Genomic DNA, 20,287 nt, shown 5'->3' on the forward strand with positions numbered 1-20,287 from the left:
CCCAAGAAAACCCTTAGTGGCAAACCCAGGTGGGTTACTCTAGGATAGAATCAGGATTTCCAGAGTTCTTGGACAGAAGGGCGACCTCTCCCTTGAGTTATGAAGGAAAGCGGAGACATGAAGGGCAGGATGAAATAAACGAGTGTGCGGGCTTTGGAACCCGGGCAAAGCACTGCCTCTTCGTGATCTTGAAATTAACCTCTCAGATTCAGTGTCCTGTAACGTGGGGATAATTAAACAAGAATGAGCCGTGTGAAACTGCCTATCCAAGTAGTAGGCTACAAGAGTTTAAATCGTTTTTATTCATCCCCCGTCCTAACTTTTGCCGCTGCTCCGCGTTCCACTCTTCTATCATCTTTAATTTCTCTCCTTGACTTTTTCTCTGCTTTGTTCGCTCCGGTCCCTCTCCGGTCGCTCCTGCCACTTACATTGAGTACCGCCCACCGCTAGAGGGCGAAAGAAAACAAACCAAGACGGGTGTCCCTCTAGTTCTCAATGGCATCTGCTCGCTGAGCACCCCCCCCCGCGAAGGAGGCGGGGATTCTATCACGTGACCATGGTGCCGGGCACCGGCGCAGGCGCGGTGGCCGCGTCGTCGTCGCCGGGCTCCGTCGCCCGCACTGTTTTGCCTTCTGGACACCTGAGGCGGCCGCCGGTGGGTCCTGCGGCTTTCCCTTCTGCCGCTGGGGACTGCGGGCTAAGGCCATGTCCCGAAAGCAGGCGGCAAAGAGCCGGCCGGGCAGCGGCAGCCGGAAAGCCGAGGCCGAGCGCAAACGGGACGAGCGGGCGACGCGCCGGGCCCTGGCCAAGGAGCGGCGGAACCGGCCGGAGTCCGGCGGCGGTGGCGGCTGCGAGGAGGAGTTCGTTAGCTTCGCCAACCAGCTGCAGGCCCTGGGGCTGAAGCTGCGGGAGGTGCCGGGGGACGGGTGAGGCGGGCCGGGAGCTAGGGAGGCGGCGCCGGGGGACGCGCCGGGCTCGGCTTGGCCACCGTCGCCCGCTCGGGTCCGTCGATCCATTCATTCGGGCGGCCTGGGCGCCTCCCGCGAGCCAGCCACGCTCCGAGGCCAGGGCGTCCGGCTGCGAGCGAGGCGGACGAGCCCCTGGCTCCGAGGCGCTCCCTGGGATCCCAGAGGGTCCTCGTCGTGGCAGACGCCGCGAGCTATGAACTCGAAAGTGGGTCCTAAGAGCGTTTACGGGAGCAGGGCCACTGGATTGCGGCCAGGAAGGGCTCTCTGAAAGGTGACATTTAAGCTGAGTTCCGAAGGAATGAGATAGAGCCAGGCATTGGGAAAACAGTCATCATGACCGTAAGATCACTCGAAGGAGAAGTAAGCCCCTCTCGGTAGAACGCTTTGACCGCTTTGAGTCCTTGTTGGTTGTGTGTTGCCCCCATTTACATTTGTGAAATTAGGTGTGTGAGGGCCTGTTGTTTACTGAGCTGAAGGCAGCTTCTCTAATTCCTGCTTCCATGGTCCTCAGTTTCTCTCTAAGCAAAGGTGCTTACCCAAGCTTTCTTGGGACTTAGACCGAATCCAGATCCAGCTTTCTCTAGGCAACGCGGAGGGAGAAAGTGGGGAGGAGGAGGAAAATTAGCTTCAAGAAAGGGGATATGGCTCCAGGAACATGGACGGAAGAAGGGAAAGGGCCAGAAAGGGGGGAGAACAGCTAGGATCCCCATTGCAAGGGCAGGTGAAAGGGGATCTGATTGTCAGATGTGTCAGTTTGGAAGAGAGTGTTAATAACAGCCTGGCTTTTGTATTTTTCCTCCCCATGTCTGAGTGCTCAGGTCCAGCAGAGGGAAGACTGAAATGAAATGAAAGACCCTAAGGAACTGCCTTAGTTCATTATTGTTATTATTTTATAGAGATGGGGATCGTTGCCCAGTCTGGTCTCGAACTCCTGGCTTCAAGCGATCCTCCTGCCTCGGCCTCCCAAAGTGCTGGTATTACAGGCATGAGCTGCCACCCACCGGCCAGGAATGGCCTTAGATATTAACTGCGGAAGAAAGGGTTCTTAAAAATTTCACATGACATTGCGGCTTGTTGGTTAAGACTGTGAACGGATCTTAAAGTACCTTTCCCACCTTTCCTATATATGCTCATTGCTTCAGGCAAATTGGAGTTCTTTTTGCTCACAAAGAATTCACCACGCTGCCGCGTTGCTGTTTTTGCTTAAGATGCAGTTGGAGCTTGATTGCATTTATTCACCGTCACCTGGCATAGTGCTTGGTACAAAAAAGGCAGTCAGTGCATTTTTGCTAAATGAAATATAAAAATAGTCCGTGCGCAGTGGCTCTAGCCTGTAATCCCAGCACTTTGGGAGGCCGAGGCAGGGGATCACGAGGTCAAGAGATTGAGAACGTGCTGGTCAACAAGGTGAAACCCTGTCTCTACTAAAAATACAAAAATTAGCTGGGCGTGGTGGTACACTCTTATAGTCCCAGCTACTTGGAAGGCTGAGGCAGGAGAATCGCTTGAACCTGAGAGGCAGACGTTGCAGTGAGTTGGCCACTGCACTCCAGCCTGGCGACAGAGCGAGACTCCATCTAAAATAAATAAATAAATAAATATATATATATATATATATATAAATAAAATAGAGGGAGGCCAGCTAGCCTAAGCATAAGCACAAGACGCTGTTATATAAGCTAAAATACCAATTGAATACAATGGAATTAGCGTGGGACATGGGGGCTTTTCCTTGCTAATGATTGGATTGCTTGTGCCTGCTGTACTGGGTATGGTATTCTCAATGTCAGCGTGCGCAGGAAACTGAAGTGCTCAGCAGATGATTACTTAAGAGGAGGAATCAGCACAGGGAGTTGTAAACTCTTGAGGGGGCTTTCATAAGGTTATGAAACTTTGGGGGTGCTACTTCTCCCTACCCCTGCACCCCCATACACACAGAGCATACTTCTCAAGTTAATTTAGCACACCTTAAGTAGGGTGCTGGGAATATGTTGATGACTAAAATACTTAAGGACTTCATATATAGCCTAGGGTAGAAACTTGTGACAGTGGGTCTCAGCCTTTTTGGTCTTAAGATCTCTTTGCATTCTTAAAAATTACTGAGGAACCTGAAGAGCTTTTCTTTCTATGGATTATAGCTGTGAGTATTTATTAGAAAGTAAAAGTTTTAAAACAAGAATACACAACACATTCCATTAGCTGTCAGAGTGATAACTTCATATATCAGGTAGCCTCTGGAAAACTCCACTGTGAGAGAATGAGAATGAAAAGGGTAAATTACATCTTAGTTTTCGACTCATGGATACCCTGAAAGAGTATCAGAGACCTTCCCACATCTCCAGTCCCTTGGGCTACACTTTGAGAACAAATGATACAAATAATTAAAATATAGTTTGATATATTTTTAGGAACAGTGACTGATTATAGTGGTATTATTGATAAGGAAAAGGCTACCACTCTATGAATTGGTCAGGAAGGCCTTCTCATTCGTTTGGTAAATATTCATTGAATACACTGCTAGATGCCTGTCAAAGTGGATCATACTCTGATTGGGTCTTGAAGGACCAATAGGAGTACACCAGGAGGACGTTCCCCTCTGAGGAGGAGTATATACAGAGGCACAAGGACACGTTATTTTTGGGAGATCCACAGGTTGTTCAGGGGGACAGTAGTGTAGGGCACAAGAGTAGAAGTAACGGACAATGAAGCTAGGCTGCAGAGACTGGTTTGACTGGAGTGCTTATGTCTCTCTTCTAAGGTCCCTGTTCTTTGGACAGTGTTAGATAAAATGATAGTGATATTTCCTCTTGTGTGGGCTTCAAGAAGGTAACCACCTTCTGTTCACAAGTGCCTCACCTGAGTACCATTAGATGCCTGTGGTTCAGCCCTCTTCAGTATCGTAGTCCTTTCGAATATGGTGATGGCAGACTTTATCACTGCAGGGGATGGTGTTTCCTATATATGTGGTGGGTTGGCAGGTGTCAACAGATTCTTTTATTAATATTTATTAAGGACTCAGGGTGAAATATAATGAAGTTAAAGACTATTCCAAACTAGTTGGCGTCTCTAGCCTTCCCTCTTGTCATTCAGATCTGTGCAGTCTGGAGTAGCCTGGTATGGTATCTAGCTATAGGCATCTTCATTGTTGGCAGAATGGTACCTGTAGCATTCTGGAACCTGAGAGTAAGTTTAGGGATGAATTAGCCAGTGTCTTGTAATATAGCCTTTACATGGGTTGAGTCAGCTTAGCATAGATTAATTAGGGAGCTACTTAGGGGGTTTTGTAATGTGTCCGAGACCAGCTTCATATTTGGTGTGTTGTCTGGAGGTGGACCCACATAAATTGCATTCATTTTTCAAAACAAGAACTAGTTTAACCTTGACATTGTCCTTGAAAACATGATTGGCTGTAGTGTGAAAAGAATGTATAACTGTATTAGGCAGGATGATACTATCCCTCTGAACTATATCTAGTTGTATCTTACTAAACGTAGTTCTAAATTACATTACTCATTAGCAGTGTTCTAAACGTAAAACGTTGAAGAGTCCCTCATTTTAGCTATTTATCTTGATTATTAACAAGTAGTTTTATTTTTTTATTTTAGTTTTGTTGTTAATATTGTAGGGTCATAATAGTAGAAGGGCATTCACATGTCATCTTGTCTAATTAGTGCCTGTATCACCTGAACAGCAGTGGTATGTTTTGTGCTTCGCTCAGTGGTTTTCAGCTGGGTGCCATACTGGAATATCTGGGGAGGAACTTTTGAAAAAATTCTGGGCCTGTGCTCTCCTCTAGATCAACTACATCAGAATCTTAGAGTGGGGGCCTGGTTATTGATTTTTTTTTTTAAAGGTTCACACATGATTCTTACATGCATCCGTAATTGAAAATGACCGATTTAGAGTCTAGATTCTAGACTAGTGTTTCTTAAACTTTAGCATGCAACATGACCACCTGGAGTGCTAGGGAAAACACCTGGAAGGGCTAGATTCCTGGGCCCCAACCTGAGAATATCTGATTTAGCAGGCCTGTGTGGGGGCCCAGGAGTTTCATTTCTAACAAGTTCCCAGGGGATACTGATATTCCAAGTCAAGGAACACACTTTGAGAATCAGTGATCTAGATCAGTGCTGTCCGATGGAAATGGAATGTGAACCACATCTGTGATTTACATTTTTCCAGTAGCCACATTAAAAAGAAACAGTTGAAATTAATTTTAGTGTACTTTATTTAAGCTGTTATATCTAAAATATTACTATTTTTGACATAGAATTCAATATAAAAATGATTAATGATTTATATTTGCTTTTATGACCTCTTCAGAATCTAGTATTTTACACTGATAGCACGTCTCACTGTGGAATAGCCACGTCAGGTGCTTGGTAGTTACATGCGGTTGGCAGTCACAATTAACACATATCTAGACAATTGCTGTGAATTGCTAGTTATAGAAATTCGCAAAATCATGAGTCTATACAGTCTACCTCTGTAGAGCTAAGGTAAAATTACCTTTTATTTGCCAAAGTCTATGTCTCTATGGCTTCCAGGTTTTAGTTTTAGTATACAAGTATAATTTTAATTTCACCTTACAGTTGGAGGTATTGATTGTGTCCCCCTGGGCCCTCTTTAGGCTAAACATCACTAATAGTTCTTCATATTGTATTTAAAGCCACATCATCTTATCTGAACATACCTCTCGTAAAATACAGTAGCTAGAATGGTACCCAGTACCCTAACTATAGTCTGACCTCAAAGAATAGAACAATACCTTCTCCTTTTTCTGCACATTTACTATTATTACTGCAGCCTAGAGAGCACATTAGGTTTTTTGGTGCCTGTGTTACAAGATTGTCTAATACTAAATTATTGTGCACTCAAAACATTTGCATGCTCTTTATATAATTGGTTGTTTTTGTGAACTCAAATGCAAGAGCTGACATATATCCCTATAGCACAGTGCTTCTCAAGCAGGGATGATTTTGCCCTCCAGGGGACATTTGGCAGTGTCTGGAGACATTTTTGGTTGTCACAGCTGATGGGGAGGAAGGTAGTGATGTGCTACTGGCAGCTAATGGCAGAGGCCAAGTAGTCTCTTAAACTTCCTACAGTGCATAGGATGGCCTCCCATGACAAAAAATGATCCTGGAACATCAGTAGTGTGGAGAGTGAGAAGCCCTGCTGTAGGTTGTGGGTGAGATTGTGAACTCAGGAATTGGCCCAGGCAGTGGAGCTCTTGAGTTTCTTGAGTGCTCTTGTTGGGCTCCCCTAAGGAAACCCAGGTCACTGTTGCATTTGTTCATTACCTTGTAATCCTGTCAGAAAAGGAAGTGATTTGTCTATTTTGACTTGCTTTTAGTGATTTCAAGGTTTGGGAAGTATAGAAAAGCATATTAAAAAATGTAACAATTACTCTTATACATTACTCTTCATTCTACTACCCAGGGGCAGCTATGGCTGTCATTTTGGGGTTGACATTTGCGTGAGAGCCAGGTTGTTTGGACTTGGGTCCTGGGCCTACCACTCACTAGTTTTGTGACCTTGGGCAGGTTTCCCCTGGGAGCTGTTAATAGGACCTGTCTCAGAGTTGTGAGGACTAAACATGTTTAATGCATACAATGTGTTTAGAACAGTCCCTGGCACATTGTACGGATGATTTAGGAGGTGGTGGTTTCTGTGTATTTTCTTGGCATAGATTTGTGTGTGTTTTTATGCCTGTGCTCGTGTATAGCATGTAGATGAACATGGTTGAGCTCATGTGGCATATACAGTTTTACACCTACTTTTTTGGCTTTTCTGGAGAAAATTTACTCATGTTGTTAAAAGTTCTTAGCAAATGTGTAACTGTAGAATACCATGAATTTTGGTACATTAAATGTAAAATAACTAAACACATAAATTTGTGATAAATCACATCTCTTAAACTAGATTCGAGAAGAGACTAGTGGTGACAGATGCTAAAGGTTTAAGAAAAGTTTGAGAGAAAAGTTTGAAATTGAAATTCTTTTATCCATTAGCTTACTTTTCTCTGTGGTTAAAAAAAGACTACCATTATCAGATTTTAGCAGGACACCTCTGTCTAGCCTATAGAACTCTATATTCCAGTCCCTTCTAGAATCTTACCTTAGATTGTTGCAAAGCTTCTTGCTTTTTAATTTATAGAATCTGTCTTAATTCTCCCTTCCCCTGCCCCCCCCAAAAAAGAGTATATTTTCTTAAACATTAGACGAGATTCCTGCCTTTCTATAGCTTTCTGTTGAAATTTCACTTTTCTGAGTTGAAAAACAAAACCTCCTTTTCTCGTACACATTTAGACATGAAATCTTTCTGAAAGTGATGAGTTTATATTTTGGAATTAGAGTATCATAGTTTTTCATTTAGAAACGGGATAAAGAGTTTCATTTAGGCAACTGTTTGGCTTCAGAATTGTTTATTTCCATGGTTTTAAGGATACCAGATTGTATTTGTCTTGTTTCAGTCTCTGTATCTGAGCCTCTGTGTGATATAGTTTGAAATTCAGAAGCCTTTGAGGGGTTTGAAAGTAAAGATAACTCTTACTGTTCATTACCAGTATTTTAATTTGAGAGAAACAAAATATGGTGTTTAAAGTTTTCATTTGGCAGGAATAACAATGGCATTGTTGCTCTCTGGGTGACAGATGAGGAGGCAAGGAGGAAATGTCTTTTCACAGTGCAACTGTTGTCCAAGTGCTTTCTTTCTCCTGACTTTCTCCACTTTGTTCTTAGGACCCAGAGTGTTGAGTTCAGTTGTTTGTATCGGGAGCTTGACAAATTGTTGTTTTTCGGGTACTCTTTGTTAAATGAATGATTACTTAGCTGAGCAGCTGTAGTGGAACTTGTTTCAGGAAAGAGGCAGTATTAAGCCATCATTTTGGAAGAGGATCTGTGAATCATAGCCCTTAGACATGGACTGGCCTATTAAGGTCTGAACCTTATAGTCAGGTGGTTAGTATATCAACAGCTCCACTTGTTGAAGCAGCTGAGACCTGGGGAAGTTTAATGACTCTCCTGAGTCAGCCAGCTGGTACGTGGGGAATAAAATCCTTGTTTGCTGCCTTTCAAGGAGGTAATTTGGTTGAATATGCCCTTGTGCTGTCCCTCTGGGTCTTGGAAGAATTCTGGACTATTAGAGTTGAGGCTTTACATCTGTGGGCACAAAATATTTCCGTGGATAATTGGCATCAAGCATATTTTAGATGAACTAAGTTCATTTTTGAAAGGTCTTGACCCATGTTGTTGTTTTGACAGCAATTGCTTGTTCAGAGCTCTTGGTGATCAATTGGAGGGACACTCACGAAATCACCTCAAGCACAGGCAGGAGACGGTGGACTACATGATAAAGCAGCGGGAAGATTTTGAACCCTTTGTAGAAGATGACATTCCTTTTGAGAAGCATGGTAGGTTCACTGTGGGATATTGGATCCTTCCGGAGTCACGTATTGGGGAATTACGTCCCCTAGCATCCTCCACACTCCCAGCCCAGTGTTTGGTTATATAAGTCATGACATTCATTGATTCAACAAATACTTATTTGCCTACTCGGTCATTGGCGGCATGCTAGGTAGTTGGGGATCAGTAGTTATTACTGTGTTTGCCCTTAATAAACATGGTGATGTTAATTGATCTGAAAAGCTTTTGATGACTTCTTAGTGGGGTGGGAAGTGCAGGCTATAAAATAGTGCGTACAGATTGATCCTATTTTTAAAAGGCATACACATATAGGCCCAGTAGAAAAAGTCTGAAAGATACTAACTTGTTTGTTAATTCTTAGCTTCACTTATTTTTCAGAAATTACTCATTCTCTTTAAATTTCTATAGAAGGGAGATAATAATAGCATCTATCTTATAGGGTTTTTTCGTAAAGATTAAATTAGATAACACAATTAAAATAAGCTCTTAGTAAGCGTTAGCCATCTGGGGATGGTGGAACTATGGTATTTTAAATTATCTTCTGTAGACTTTTTCTGACTTTTAGATAATCATGTATTACTTTTAAAATTAGAAAAACCAATAAAGTCATGTTAATTTCTCACCAAAACCCCAAACACAATCTGTTTTCTTTGAGGCAGTTCAGTCAGTGATTTTAATTGGTTCCTATTTAATAGGCACGGATTTTATAGAAAATGCATATGAACTTGTAAACTTTAATTTTAACAAATATTTACTGAGGATCTACTGTGCTCACTGCTGATAGGTTTTACAATTGGCATTTTCATCTCCGGGCTTATAGACTTTTCTGTCTCTTATCAGGAAAGAGAATTGATCCTGTGTTTTAGAGAGCTAACTCTGGAGGCCATGTCAAGAATGGATGGGGAGAGACTCAGAAGGGAGACTAGTTAGAAGGCTCTCCACATTGGCCAGATGAGAGTAGAGGAGGTCTCCGTCAAGGCAGGGTAATGAGTAAGGCCCAAACCGAGCCACACTGTGGCAGTGTAATTGACAGGACGCATTGGAGGTGAGGAGGGTAGAGGAAGGAGACAAGGGTCCTTCTGAAGTTTCTGCTTAGGGAATGGTAGGTGGCTGTAAGCAAGAGGGAGGCCAGCAGGTGGGAAACATTCAGGAGGAAAGCTATCAGTGATCACAAAGCCTTTCCCATTCCTCACTAGGAAGTAACTTACTCATTAGGCACCAGACACAGAGCAGCAAAACTTCCAGTGGGCGGTTTGTACCAGTCCCTGAGTTCAGATGATCCCTCTTCCTGGGATTACTTTTTGGCTAGCAGATAGGCACAGTTTACCCGATAGTCAGCAGTTTAAAAATTAAATGTATATATATGGGACAAATTTTGTAGTTTAGTGCTGTATGAAATGAATTGTGTCATTAATTCAATTAAAATGTCATTTTGGATGAAACAGCGTTTTCGTTTGCGATGTGAAACTCTACTTTGAACACTGTCAGTGAAGATGACATGGTGGATTTGGAGGTGTTACAGGATAGGGAACTTAAATCTTCAGTTGCCAAGGTGACAGTCACTTTAGACGAACAGTGAAAGGTGTTTTCTTGAAATGTCTCTACGCATGCCTGTTGCTTGGAGTTGCATAAGAGTTTTAGCATCACAGAAGTGAAAAGTGGCTTTGACGGCCAGAGCAGAAATGAAAAGAAACCTGGAAGTCTGCACATTCTCTTTGTGTGTCAGTTGAAGGCTTGGCTTATTACATTTATCAGTCTTGAGTCCTAGTTACCTGTTTTTAATGTCAGTCTGCCTACCTCGTACTGTGAGATTCTTGAGGGCAGGGACCATGTCTTTGTTTTGCAGTGCGGCAGTGCCCGGCATCTGATAGGCATCATAAAGTATTTGTTGAATGAATAAATAAATGAATGGTTCACTAGACTGGTGAGGACCTGGTCGCCCTTGCATCTGGCTGTATCTTTAGGATTATTCTTTCTTTGTAGACTGCAGTTTCAGAGAATCGGCAACATCTTTCCCCCAACTGTACAGATACCCAGATCAGAACCTGGCTTTCTTAATTCTCATCTTCCTCCCTCCTCAAATCCATTCATTACATCTTATCACTCTAACTCAGTAGTTTTTCTTTCACTGCTACTACCTTGAAAGATCAGACCTCTGTGGCCATTTGCTTAGATTTCCTCAGTACTGTTTGGTATCGTTGTCTTTGGATTCCCTCAGTCAGTTTTCTACATTACAACCAGAGTGGGCTCTGAATGTGTTTTTCCTCCGTCTGAAACCTGTTGGTGGCTCCCTATTGACCTCAGGATAAAGCCCAGACTTTTTAATTCTTCATGACCTGGGATTTTCTTATTTCTCTGTCCTCAGGTCTTGCCATTCCCCCCAACATTTCTCACTTCCTCCACCCTTCCATTTCAGCATGCCCAGTTCCTGCCATACTAGAGTTTTCTCTGTGTCCCTCTCCTGTCTGTCTTGCCCCTTCTTGGAACATCATCCATTTCTCCTGTTTTAACTCCTCCTTGTCCTTTGAGTATTAGCTTATTAGCTTATTTGTCTCAGCCGAGAAGCTCATCTGCTACACCTTACCTCCCCCTCCTCACTTCCACTTTGGCTTATGTTCACCACCTGGAATTAGCCAAACTGCAGGGTTTTGAGAGCACAGTCCTTGCAAGACTTCCCTCAACTTTTGATACCATCTACAAGTTGGGAGTGTTTCAGAACCACCCTTAGGTTCCATAATATGGTAATAGGACTCACAGAACTCACTGAAAGCTGTTGCGGTTTGTTACAGGGAAAGGATACAGATCAATACTAGCCAAAGGAAGAGATACATAGGGCAGTCTGGAAAGGTTCCAAACTAGAAGCTTCTGTTTACTTTAGGGCATATTCTCCTCCTGGCATCTGTGTGTGATGGTACACACAGAATATTGTCACCTGGGGAAGCTCACCCCAACTTTGGTGTCCAGAAGTTTTTGTTTTGTTTTGCTTATCGATTTATTGTTTGTATGAATGGTTGAACTCAGTCTCCCCCCTCACCTGATCACCACCACAAAGGGCTGATACCAGGTGTGGTGGAGGGGCCCATCATGAATAGCAGACACTCCCATCACCTTTGGGAATTCTGGAGTGTTAGAAGTGACCTCCCAGGAGCCCAGGATAAAGGCCAGACCTCGCTTTGGGCAAGGCCAGATTCTTACTACACATGCCCTTCCCGAGGTACTTATGCATCATCAGTGCCTATCTTGTTTGCCCCTCACCGGTTATAAAGTCCATGAGGGAAAATGGATCGAGTGGCCAAGAGCCAGGACCTTGGCATTAGGTTGCCTCAGTGAAACCTCACCTCCTCTGTGTACCGGCTCTGTGACCTTGGCACAGTTTTCAGCCATTCTGCATCTGAGTTTCCTCATGTATAAAATGGTGTGTATAATAGTACTTGTGTATGAGACTTGATTAGACTAGCGCTTGACACATAATAACCATTCTCTGATGCAAGCTGCTAAGATTATTGTGTTTGTTATGTTTCCACTGCCTTTTATTGAGTTAGCACATTGGAAGTAATCGGCAGACATTGAAGGAATAAATAAATGGGTCCTTGCTTTATGAATGACTAGCGTTCTTCTGGGTAGCAGTCTTTGTGTTGTTCAACTAGCTAAATTCCTAGACTCTGACAAAATTAATGGACTTTTCAGATACTGTATATATCCTTGTCTCTCATTATTTGGAATATAAGTAAATACCAAAGCACGTTTGCATTTGGATTTTTCCGCTGTAAAGACTTCATTTTTCTTTTCTATTTCCATGCAGTGGCCAGTTTGGCAAAGCCTGGTACTTTTGCTGGCAATGATGCAATTGTAGCCTTTGCAAGAAATCATCAGTTGAATGTAGTGATTCATCAACTTAATGCCCCTTTGTGGCAGGTAGGTCACCTATTTAAACATTTATCTTAAGCTTGTATTTACAAATCAGCTTTGGAATATCCAAAGATGATGGGGCTTGACCTGTGACATTGAATTATGCAGAGTAACCAAAGACAGGAATCTTGTGGTGGCTCAGAAGTAATCCCTGTGCTATGTACAAATGGAGTCTGGAGTATAATTTAGAAATCTTTATAGATGCTCTAAATATTATTCGAGCATCTAATTGGGCTAATTAGGCAGGTTGAGGGCAGAGAACCTAATGTGGAAACATAGGCTACCACCCCCTGAAGTCAGAGTGCTGCGTGTTGCTTTGCACCTCAGCTCCTAAAGACGGTGTGTGATTTCAGTTCATCTCTTACCCACCCTGCCCTGCTGCACCACTCCCCCATTTCTCACTTTTTCTAATTAAAAAAGTTAAAATACAGTAATTGTAGAAAAGTTAGAAAATTGAAAAAGCTCATAAAGGCAACAAAAATATTTTATTAAAAATTATATTTAAAATTTTACTAAATCACCCAGAGGGAGATTGTTGCTGTTAATGTTTTAGTGAGTATTTCTGTCCTTCACACACACTTGGCTATAAAAAACATTGATACGGGGAGCCGCGGTGGCTCTGGCCAGTTGTCGTGGCGCTTGAGGAGGCAAGGCTGTGCGTTCCAGGCCAACCTGAGCAACATAAGAACCTCTCACTCATTAAAAAAGCAACAACAAAAACACTGATACATAACTAGAAAGGAACATACCACAATGTTTTTACACACATTTAAAACACATACACACATGTATCCATACTAACATATATACGCACACTTCTTTGTCCTTATATATTATTAGCATAAAGGTAACAGTGCCTTTTTTTTTTTAATATGGCACCTGCATATATTCCTTTGTAAATTGCTCTGTCACAGCATTTGCTGATCAAAAATAGGTTTATAAGGATAAAATTTACATGTAGCAAACTTCATCCTTTTCCAAGTGTATAGGTCTATGTGTTTTGACAAACGCAGTTGTGTAACCACCACCGCTATAACACACAGACCAGTCTACTCTCCAAAAAGTTATTTCCAGACTCTTTGTAGTCACGGGCCCCCTCCCCCAATACCCAGCCTCTTGTAGCCGTTCTCTGATTTGTCCTTACAGTTTTGCCTTTCCAGAATGTCATATTAAACTAGCCTTTTGTCCCTGGCACAGTGTCGTTTTAACAAAATCATGCTACAACAAAATAAGATACTCCAGAGATGGTGAGAAGTTTTACCTTATGGGGATAGAATGAGCAGGAGTGAAACAGTATCTGTGTGTGTTCTTTGGGGCAGTGTTGCGGATGTCCCGACACCAGATAGAGCTATCATATTTTCCATGGGGCTCTCTTTTCTAAGGGTGATGTTTGAGCAAGAATACTGGTTACCCCTTTGTTCTAATTTTTTGCTATTAAACTTACATTCTTTGGCAGAAATTATCAAAATCATTTGAATACACAGCATAATGATCCTCATTTTGCAGGAAAATAGCACCAACTCAGTAATCAGCTTTCCTTTTCCTCCATTGGTGACTTTTTTCCCAAAGTTTCTTAGTTACCTAGGTAGTTGTGGAAGACAGTTCTGCATTGATATTTTTTTTTTTCAAATTTATTTCTGTAGTGTTCTCTTTCATAAATTCCTGAACATTGTAAGTATATATTTTTAAAATAAATTTATTAATATTTCCATTGGTATCCCCTGTGTCTTCCTACCCCAGTGAAGCATCTCATAAAATTTAAGAACTAAAACTCCGTTGGTTGCTACTGTCATGGTTATGAGCTCTTGCATTAATAAAGAGTAGATTTATACCCACACAATGGAGATATAGACACCTACATTTTTTTTCTGGTTATAATTGGAACGTGTTCTCCTGTGAACAATCTAGATGTGTGTAACATAGAACATGCAAGTCGTCTGTAATCTGCCCATGAAAGTCACAGTTAACAAGTTTGGTGAATATTCCTCCAGTTATTTTTTCTATTCATAATGTTTGTATACTATTAAGCATGTAAGTACTTTAGAGATTATGTCATTCAAAGATTCTAATAGACTGTTTCCTTTCCCATTGCTCTTCTGGGAGACAAATGGTGCTCTCTCTATTTTGTATGTGTCTAAACCAGACCCTCTGCACTTAAGGTCTGCGTACTCTACCGGAGAAACCGTCCATATTACTGACATCTAGCCTTGTGTAGTTCCTGTTCCATGGTTTTTGGTGTGTTTTTAGACCACGGATACTGTTTAAATTAAGGGTAGTATCTTATTACCTGTGACCTTCAGTAAAAAGAATGTGCTGATATTTTGGAGTTTAAACAAAGTTACTGGGCTTTCTAAGGGACAGAGTCAGAATGAGAGTTTCTGTGGAGCTGGCGGTTTTATTTGGGGTATGCCCAGACCTTAGGGCTTCACGACTCTAGGGAGCCCCATTCTTGGGTGCATCAGGGGTGTAGTTCACATAGAATATCTTGTGAGTGGTGCCTCCAGGGTTGAGCAGTGCAGCAGTTCTACTTTACTGTATATAATTTTGTTTTGAAATTGATGTAGGTGGGAGATTTGGGTTTGTTGTTGATAATGTTTCTCACTTACTTGTTAACAGAAAATGCTATTTTCATTTTAAAGAAAGGGGTGGATTTACCGTGAAGCTAACGAAGTGTCAGGTCACTCATTTGTTTGACTCCCTTTCTAGGTCTTGGGAGAGGATCCACCAATTTTATATTTGTAATTTTGCATTTTTTTCGTCTGAGAGCCTTCACATAGTTAGGGCTTCAAGCTCAACAAATCTGGATCTGCCCCTGGGCCTTCTGCCCTAGAAGGGACTTGTGCATTAGAGGGGCTAAGAGGTACTAAAGTCTCTGAAGCTTAAGCTTATTTAACTTCATTGCAAGTCTGCCTCTGGTTTTTGAATTTCTTACATGGATTTATTTCCATAGAATTACATATTACATAAGCACATAGAAGTCTACAGGCATAGGAAGGAGATAGTTTGGAAATTGCTTGTGACATATCCCAGGCATGTGCCCAGTTCGTCTCTGCATAGAACTGCTGACTGGGCTTCCTCAGTAGTCCAGGTGGGCATTTCTCTTCAGAAGTTGACAGTGTCAGATAGATCCTCACTAGCAGGGCCCCTTTTTTTTTTGGCTACAGATTCGTGGTACAGATAAGAGCAGCGTGCGGGAGTTACACATCGCATATCGGTATGGAGAGCACTACGACAGTGTTCGGAGGATCAATGACAACTCAGAGGCACCTGCGCATCTCCAGACGGATGTGAGTGAGGCCTCGGTTTTCTTCCTTATTCTCAGCCCTGAAGGAAACAGGTCGAGAGCTGTCTTTTTGGAGCGAAAAGCCAGTGATGTTTTTGTGGAAAGTTGGCATTAAGAATCTGTGGGCCTGATTTTAAAAATATGTTTTTATTTTTTAGTTTAGGTGAGAGTGACAGATAAAATTGCTTCTTGTTTTTTTGCTTTCCCTAATAGCTGATAGGTACGATTGTGTGCGTATAAGATACATAGAATTTTAAAATTATTTTTATGTTTTAAGATTAATCATGCTTTTTTTCTTTGAGATGGAGTTTCACTCTTGTTGCCCAGGCTGGAGTGCAATGACTTGATCTGGTCTCACTGCAACCTCAGCCTCCTGGGTTCAAGCGATTCTTCTGCCTCAGCCTCCCGAGTAGCTGGGATCACAGGCGTGTGCCACACACCTGGCTAATTTTGTATTTTTAGTAGAGGCGGGGTTTCTCCATGTTGGTCAGGCTGATCTCTAACTCCTGGCCTCAGGTGATATGCCCACCTCGGCCTCTCAAAGTGCTGGGATTACAGGCGTGAGCAGCCACATGTGCCTTAATCCATGCTGCTTATCCGAAATCTAAAAAATATAGGAAAGGTAAAGAAGAAAATAAAAAGCGCACAAAGTCAACTCAGCTACCTGAATGTAAATTTTGTTACTGTTTTGGTAGATTTCCTTTCAGTTATTTAATCCATTAAAACATGGTTGACATTGTATTTATATAGGTTTGTTTCCTGTTTTTAAAAATTAACATTATCAAATAAACCTTTTCTCATGTTTTTACACACTATCCACAGCCATTGTTTTTTAAGCAATTTTATTTATTTTCTGAGATAAGGTCTTGCTCTGCTCTGTTGCCTAGGCTGGAGTGCAGTGGCACCATCATGTCTCACAGCAACCTTGTCTTCCTGGGCTCAAGCGATTCTCCCACCTCAGCCTCCTGAGTAGCTAGGACTACAGGTGTGTGCCACCATGCTTGGTTAATTTTCTTTCTTTCTTTTTTTTTTTTTTTTGAGACGGAGTTTCGCTCTTGTTACCCAGGATGGAGTGCAATGGCGCGATCTCGGCTCACCGCAACCTCTGCCTCCCGGGTTCAGGCAATTCTTCTGTCTCAGCCTCCTGAGTAGCTGGGATTACAGGCACGTGCCACCATACCTAGCTAATTTTTTGTATTTTTAGTAGAGACGGGGTTTCACCATGTTGACCAGGACGGTCTTGATCTCTTGACCTCGTGATCCAGCTGCCTCAGCCTCCCAAAGTGCTGGGATTACAGGCTTGAGCCACCGTGCCCGGCCGCTTGGTTAATTTTCTAATTTTTTTGAGGGGTGAGATTTCACTATGTTGCCCAGGCAGCCCTCCAACTCCTGAGCTCAAGTGATCCTCCAGCCTTGGCCTCCCAGCGTGTTGGAAGCCACAGTGCGGGGCAATTTTAATTCTTGGATAGGTCCTGTCTGTCCATGGATTAGAATTCAAAATACATAATGGGATATATTGTGAAGGTCACTCTCCTACCCTTGTCTTTCAGGCACACTGTTCTCCCTGGATGCAGTCAGTGATATCAGTATATCGTAAAATCTCCCGTAGTTCCCATACCAAGCAAGTGTACGTGTATGTGCACATGTTCCACTTTTGCCATTGTACACTCCCCCCGACTAGTTGTAGCATCCTACACATCCCACACATACATCCTGCACTGTGCTTTTTAAGTTGAACATGTCTTGGGATTTAATTCATGGTAGTACGTAAGAAACTTCCTATATCCTTTTTAAAGGCTATATAGTGTTCTGTTCTGTAGATGCATTGTCATATTTTTGACCAGTCACTTACTGATGGACTTTTGGATGGCTTCCAACCCTTTGCTATTACAAGTAATGTTCCGTACCTTTTATGTACCTCATTCCACACACGTGTCTGCGGGACACGTTCCTAGAAGGTCCTTGCCGCATCAGAGGATGTTGATAGGTATTGTCAAATTACTTTCTAACAAGATTTCACCAGTTTAAACTCCCACTCTGAATATATGGCTCTTTTCCTGTCCCTTCGACAACATAGTGTTACCAAATTTTTGAATCCTTTTCATTGTTAGGGCAAAAATTGTTTACCTTACCTAGTTTTAATTTGCATTTTTCTTATTTATGCATCTTGTCCTGTGTTTAAGGCGTATTTCTATTTTCTTTTTTGTAAATGGTATTCATTTTCTTCCCTATTAAGTTGTCTTAATGATTTTGAGGAGCTGTTTATACATTAGGGAGTTAAGCTCTGTCTGTGATATGAGTTGCAGATAGTTTTTCGTACTCTGTCATTTGTCTTTTTGTTCTTTCTCCTTCGGTCTTTGCTGTGAAAGAATTTTAGATTTTTACATGGTTAAATTTGTTATGATTTTCTTATATGCCCTTTTGATTTGGTGGCATAACCAGGAAAATCTTTCCCATTCTGAGGTTAAAAAGAATTCTCCTATAGTTTATTCTATTATTTTCATAGTTTCACTTAATTATTAATTTTTTTTTTTTTGAGACTGGATCTCACTCTGTCACCCACGCTGGAGTGCAGTGATATGATCATGTTTCACTGCAGCCTCAAGTTCCCAGGCCCAGGCGATCCTCCTGAGTAGCTGGGACCACAGCTGTGTATCACTGTGCCTGGCTAATTATTTATTTTTTTGTAGAGACAGGGTCTCACTTTGTTGCCCAGGCTGGTCTCGAACTCCTGGACTCAAGTGACCCTCCTGCCTTGACCACCCAAAATGTTGAGATTACAGATGTGAGCCTCTGTACCCAGCTCATACTTTCACTTAAAAAAAAAAAATAACATCTTGGCTTCATTTGGAATTTATATTCCTGTAAGGGTATGAGGCTACGGATCCAACTTTATATTTCCCTTGTGATATATACAACAGAATATATATACAACTAGGTTGGGGTACCTAGTTGTACCCAAACCACTGATTGATTATACATCTTTTCTCGGCTGATTGAAAATGCCATTTTTTCTTTCTGCATATACTAAATTCTCATATGTATTTGGGTCTGTTCCTAGACATGTAGTTCTGGTCCACTGATCTCCCTGTTCACATGTTGATGCCTCATTGTTTTAGTTAGTATATTTTAAAATCTGGTGGAATTTTTTAACTGATAATTAATCTTCTTTTTTAGAGTTTCCTCATACGTTCTTGCTTTTTTTTTCCTTCTTTTAAATGAATGTTAGCATCAATATGTAGTTCAAAATAAATTCTACTGAGCTTTTTTTTTTGAGACAGAGTTTTTCTCTGTCACCAGGCTGGAGTGCCGTGGTGCGATCTCAGCTCACTGCAACCTCCGCCTCCTGGGTTCAAGCGATTCTCCTGCCTCAGCCTCCCGAGTAGCTGGGATTACAGGCATTGGCCACCATGCCTGGCTAATTTTTGTATTTTTAGTAGAGATGGGGTTTCACCATGTTGGTCAGACTGGTCTCAAACTCCTGACCTCAAGTGATCCCTGGTCTCCCAAAGTGCTGGGGTTACAGATGTGAGCCACTGTGCCTGGCCCTTTTGAGTTTTTAAAAATTGGAATCTCGTTAAGTTAATAGAGTAAGGAAAAGCTGACATCTTTTTGATGTTGAGTCTTTTATTTAATTGACTTTGTCGTCCATAGGAACATTTTCTTCATATAGATCGTGCCCTTTCTTGTTGAGTTTATTCTTAGGTGTTCTGTGGTTTTTGTTTCTATTGTAAAGAGATCTTTTATATTGTCTAGCTAGTTATTTGTCAATGAGAGCTGTTAATTAACAAAATGTTAATTACATATTTAGGTATCCCACCGAGCTCCCTCTCTTTTTAAAAATTAAGGCAAAATTCACATAACATAAAATGAATCACTTGAAAGTGTACAGTTGAGTGGTACTCAGTACACCCACAGTGGTGGTTGTACAACCACTTCCTCTGAACAGTCCCAAAATATTTTCATCACCCCAGAAAGAAAACCCCATACCCATTAAGCAGTCACTCCCAGTTCCCCCTCTCCCCTCTCAATCACCAGTCTGCCTTTTTTGGCTCTATGAATTTGCCTATTCTGGACATTTTATGCAAATAGAATTATACAGTATGTGACTTTTTCTCTGTGGCTCCTTTCACTCTGTATAATGCTTTTGAGATTCATTGGTGGTGTAGCATGTATCAGTACTTCATTGTTTTTTATGTCTGAATGATATTCCATTGTATGGAGAGATGATTTTTTGTGCATCATCTGTTAATGGGTGTTTAGGTTGTTCCCACCTTTTGGCTATGGAGAATGGTGCTGCTGTGAGTCTTTGTGTACCAGTATTTGCACAAATAACCTATTTTCAGTCTTTTTGGATATACCTCAGAGTGGAAATAGTGGGTCGTATGATAAATCTAAATTTAACTTTGAGGGGCACTGCGAAACTGTTTTCCACAGCAGCTATACTCTTTTACTTACCACCAGTAATATATGAAAGCTCTGCTTTCTCTTCATCCTCTCCAACACTTGTTTTTTTTCGTAAATGGTCATCCTAGTTAGTATCTTAAAGGTTTGAATTGCATTTTCTTAATAGCTAATGACATTGAACATATTTTCATGTGCTTTTTGGCCATCTGTATATCTTTGGAGAAATACCTATTCAAGTCTTTTGCCTGTTTTTTTTTTTTTTTTTTTTTTTTTTTTTTGAGATGGAGCCTGGT

The 20,287-nt window shown here is 41.7% G+C and overlaps 1 protein-coding gene across 2 annotated transcripts in view; it reads left to right on the forward strand.

Moving 5' to 3' along the window:
- The first annotated feature begins 574 nt into the window (after positions 1-574).
- The window catches only part of OTUD3 (OTU deubiquitinase 3), a 28,352-nt gene continuing 8,639 nt past the window's right edge, over positions 575-20,287 (forward strand). For both annotated transcript variants that reach the window (XM_039474026.2, XM_039474027.2), the window contains exons 1-4: positions 575-926; positions 8,234-8,382; positions 12,198-12,310; positions 15,469-15,591. In XM_039474026.2, the coding sequence (XP_039329960.1) occupies positions 706-926; positions 8,234-8,382; positions 12,198-12,310; positions 15,469-15,591 (606 nt within the window). In that variant the 5' untranslated portion in view covers positions 575-705. The remainder of the gene's footprint in view (positions 927-8,233; positions 8,383-12,197; positions 12,311-15,468; positions 15,592-20,287) is intronic.

This window comes from Saimiri boliviensis, chromosome 11, assembly GCF_048565385.1.
Source record: "Saimiri boliviensis isolate mSaiBol1 chromosome 11, mSaiBol1.pri, whole genome shotgun sequence".
In the NCBI taxonomy this organism is placed as follows: Eukaryota; Metazoa; Chordata; class Mammalia; order Primates; family Cebidae; genus Saimiri; species Saimiri boliviensis.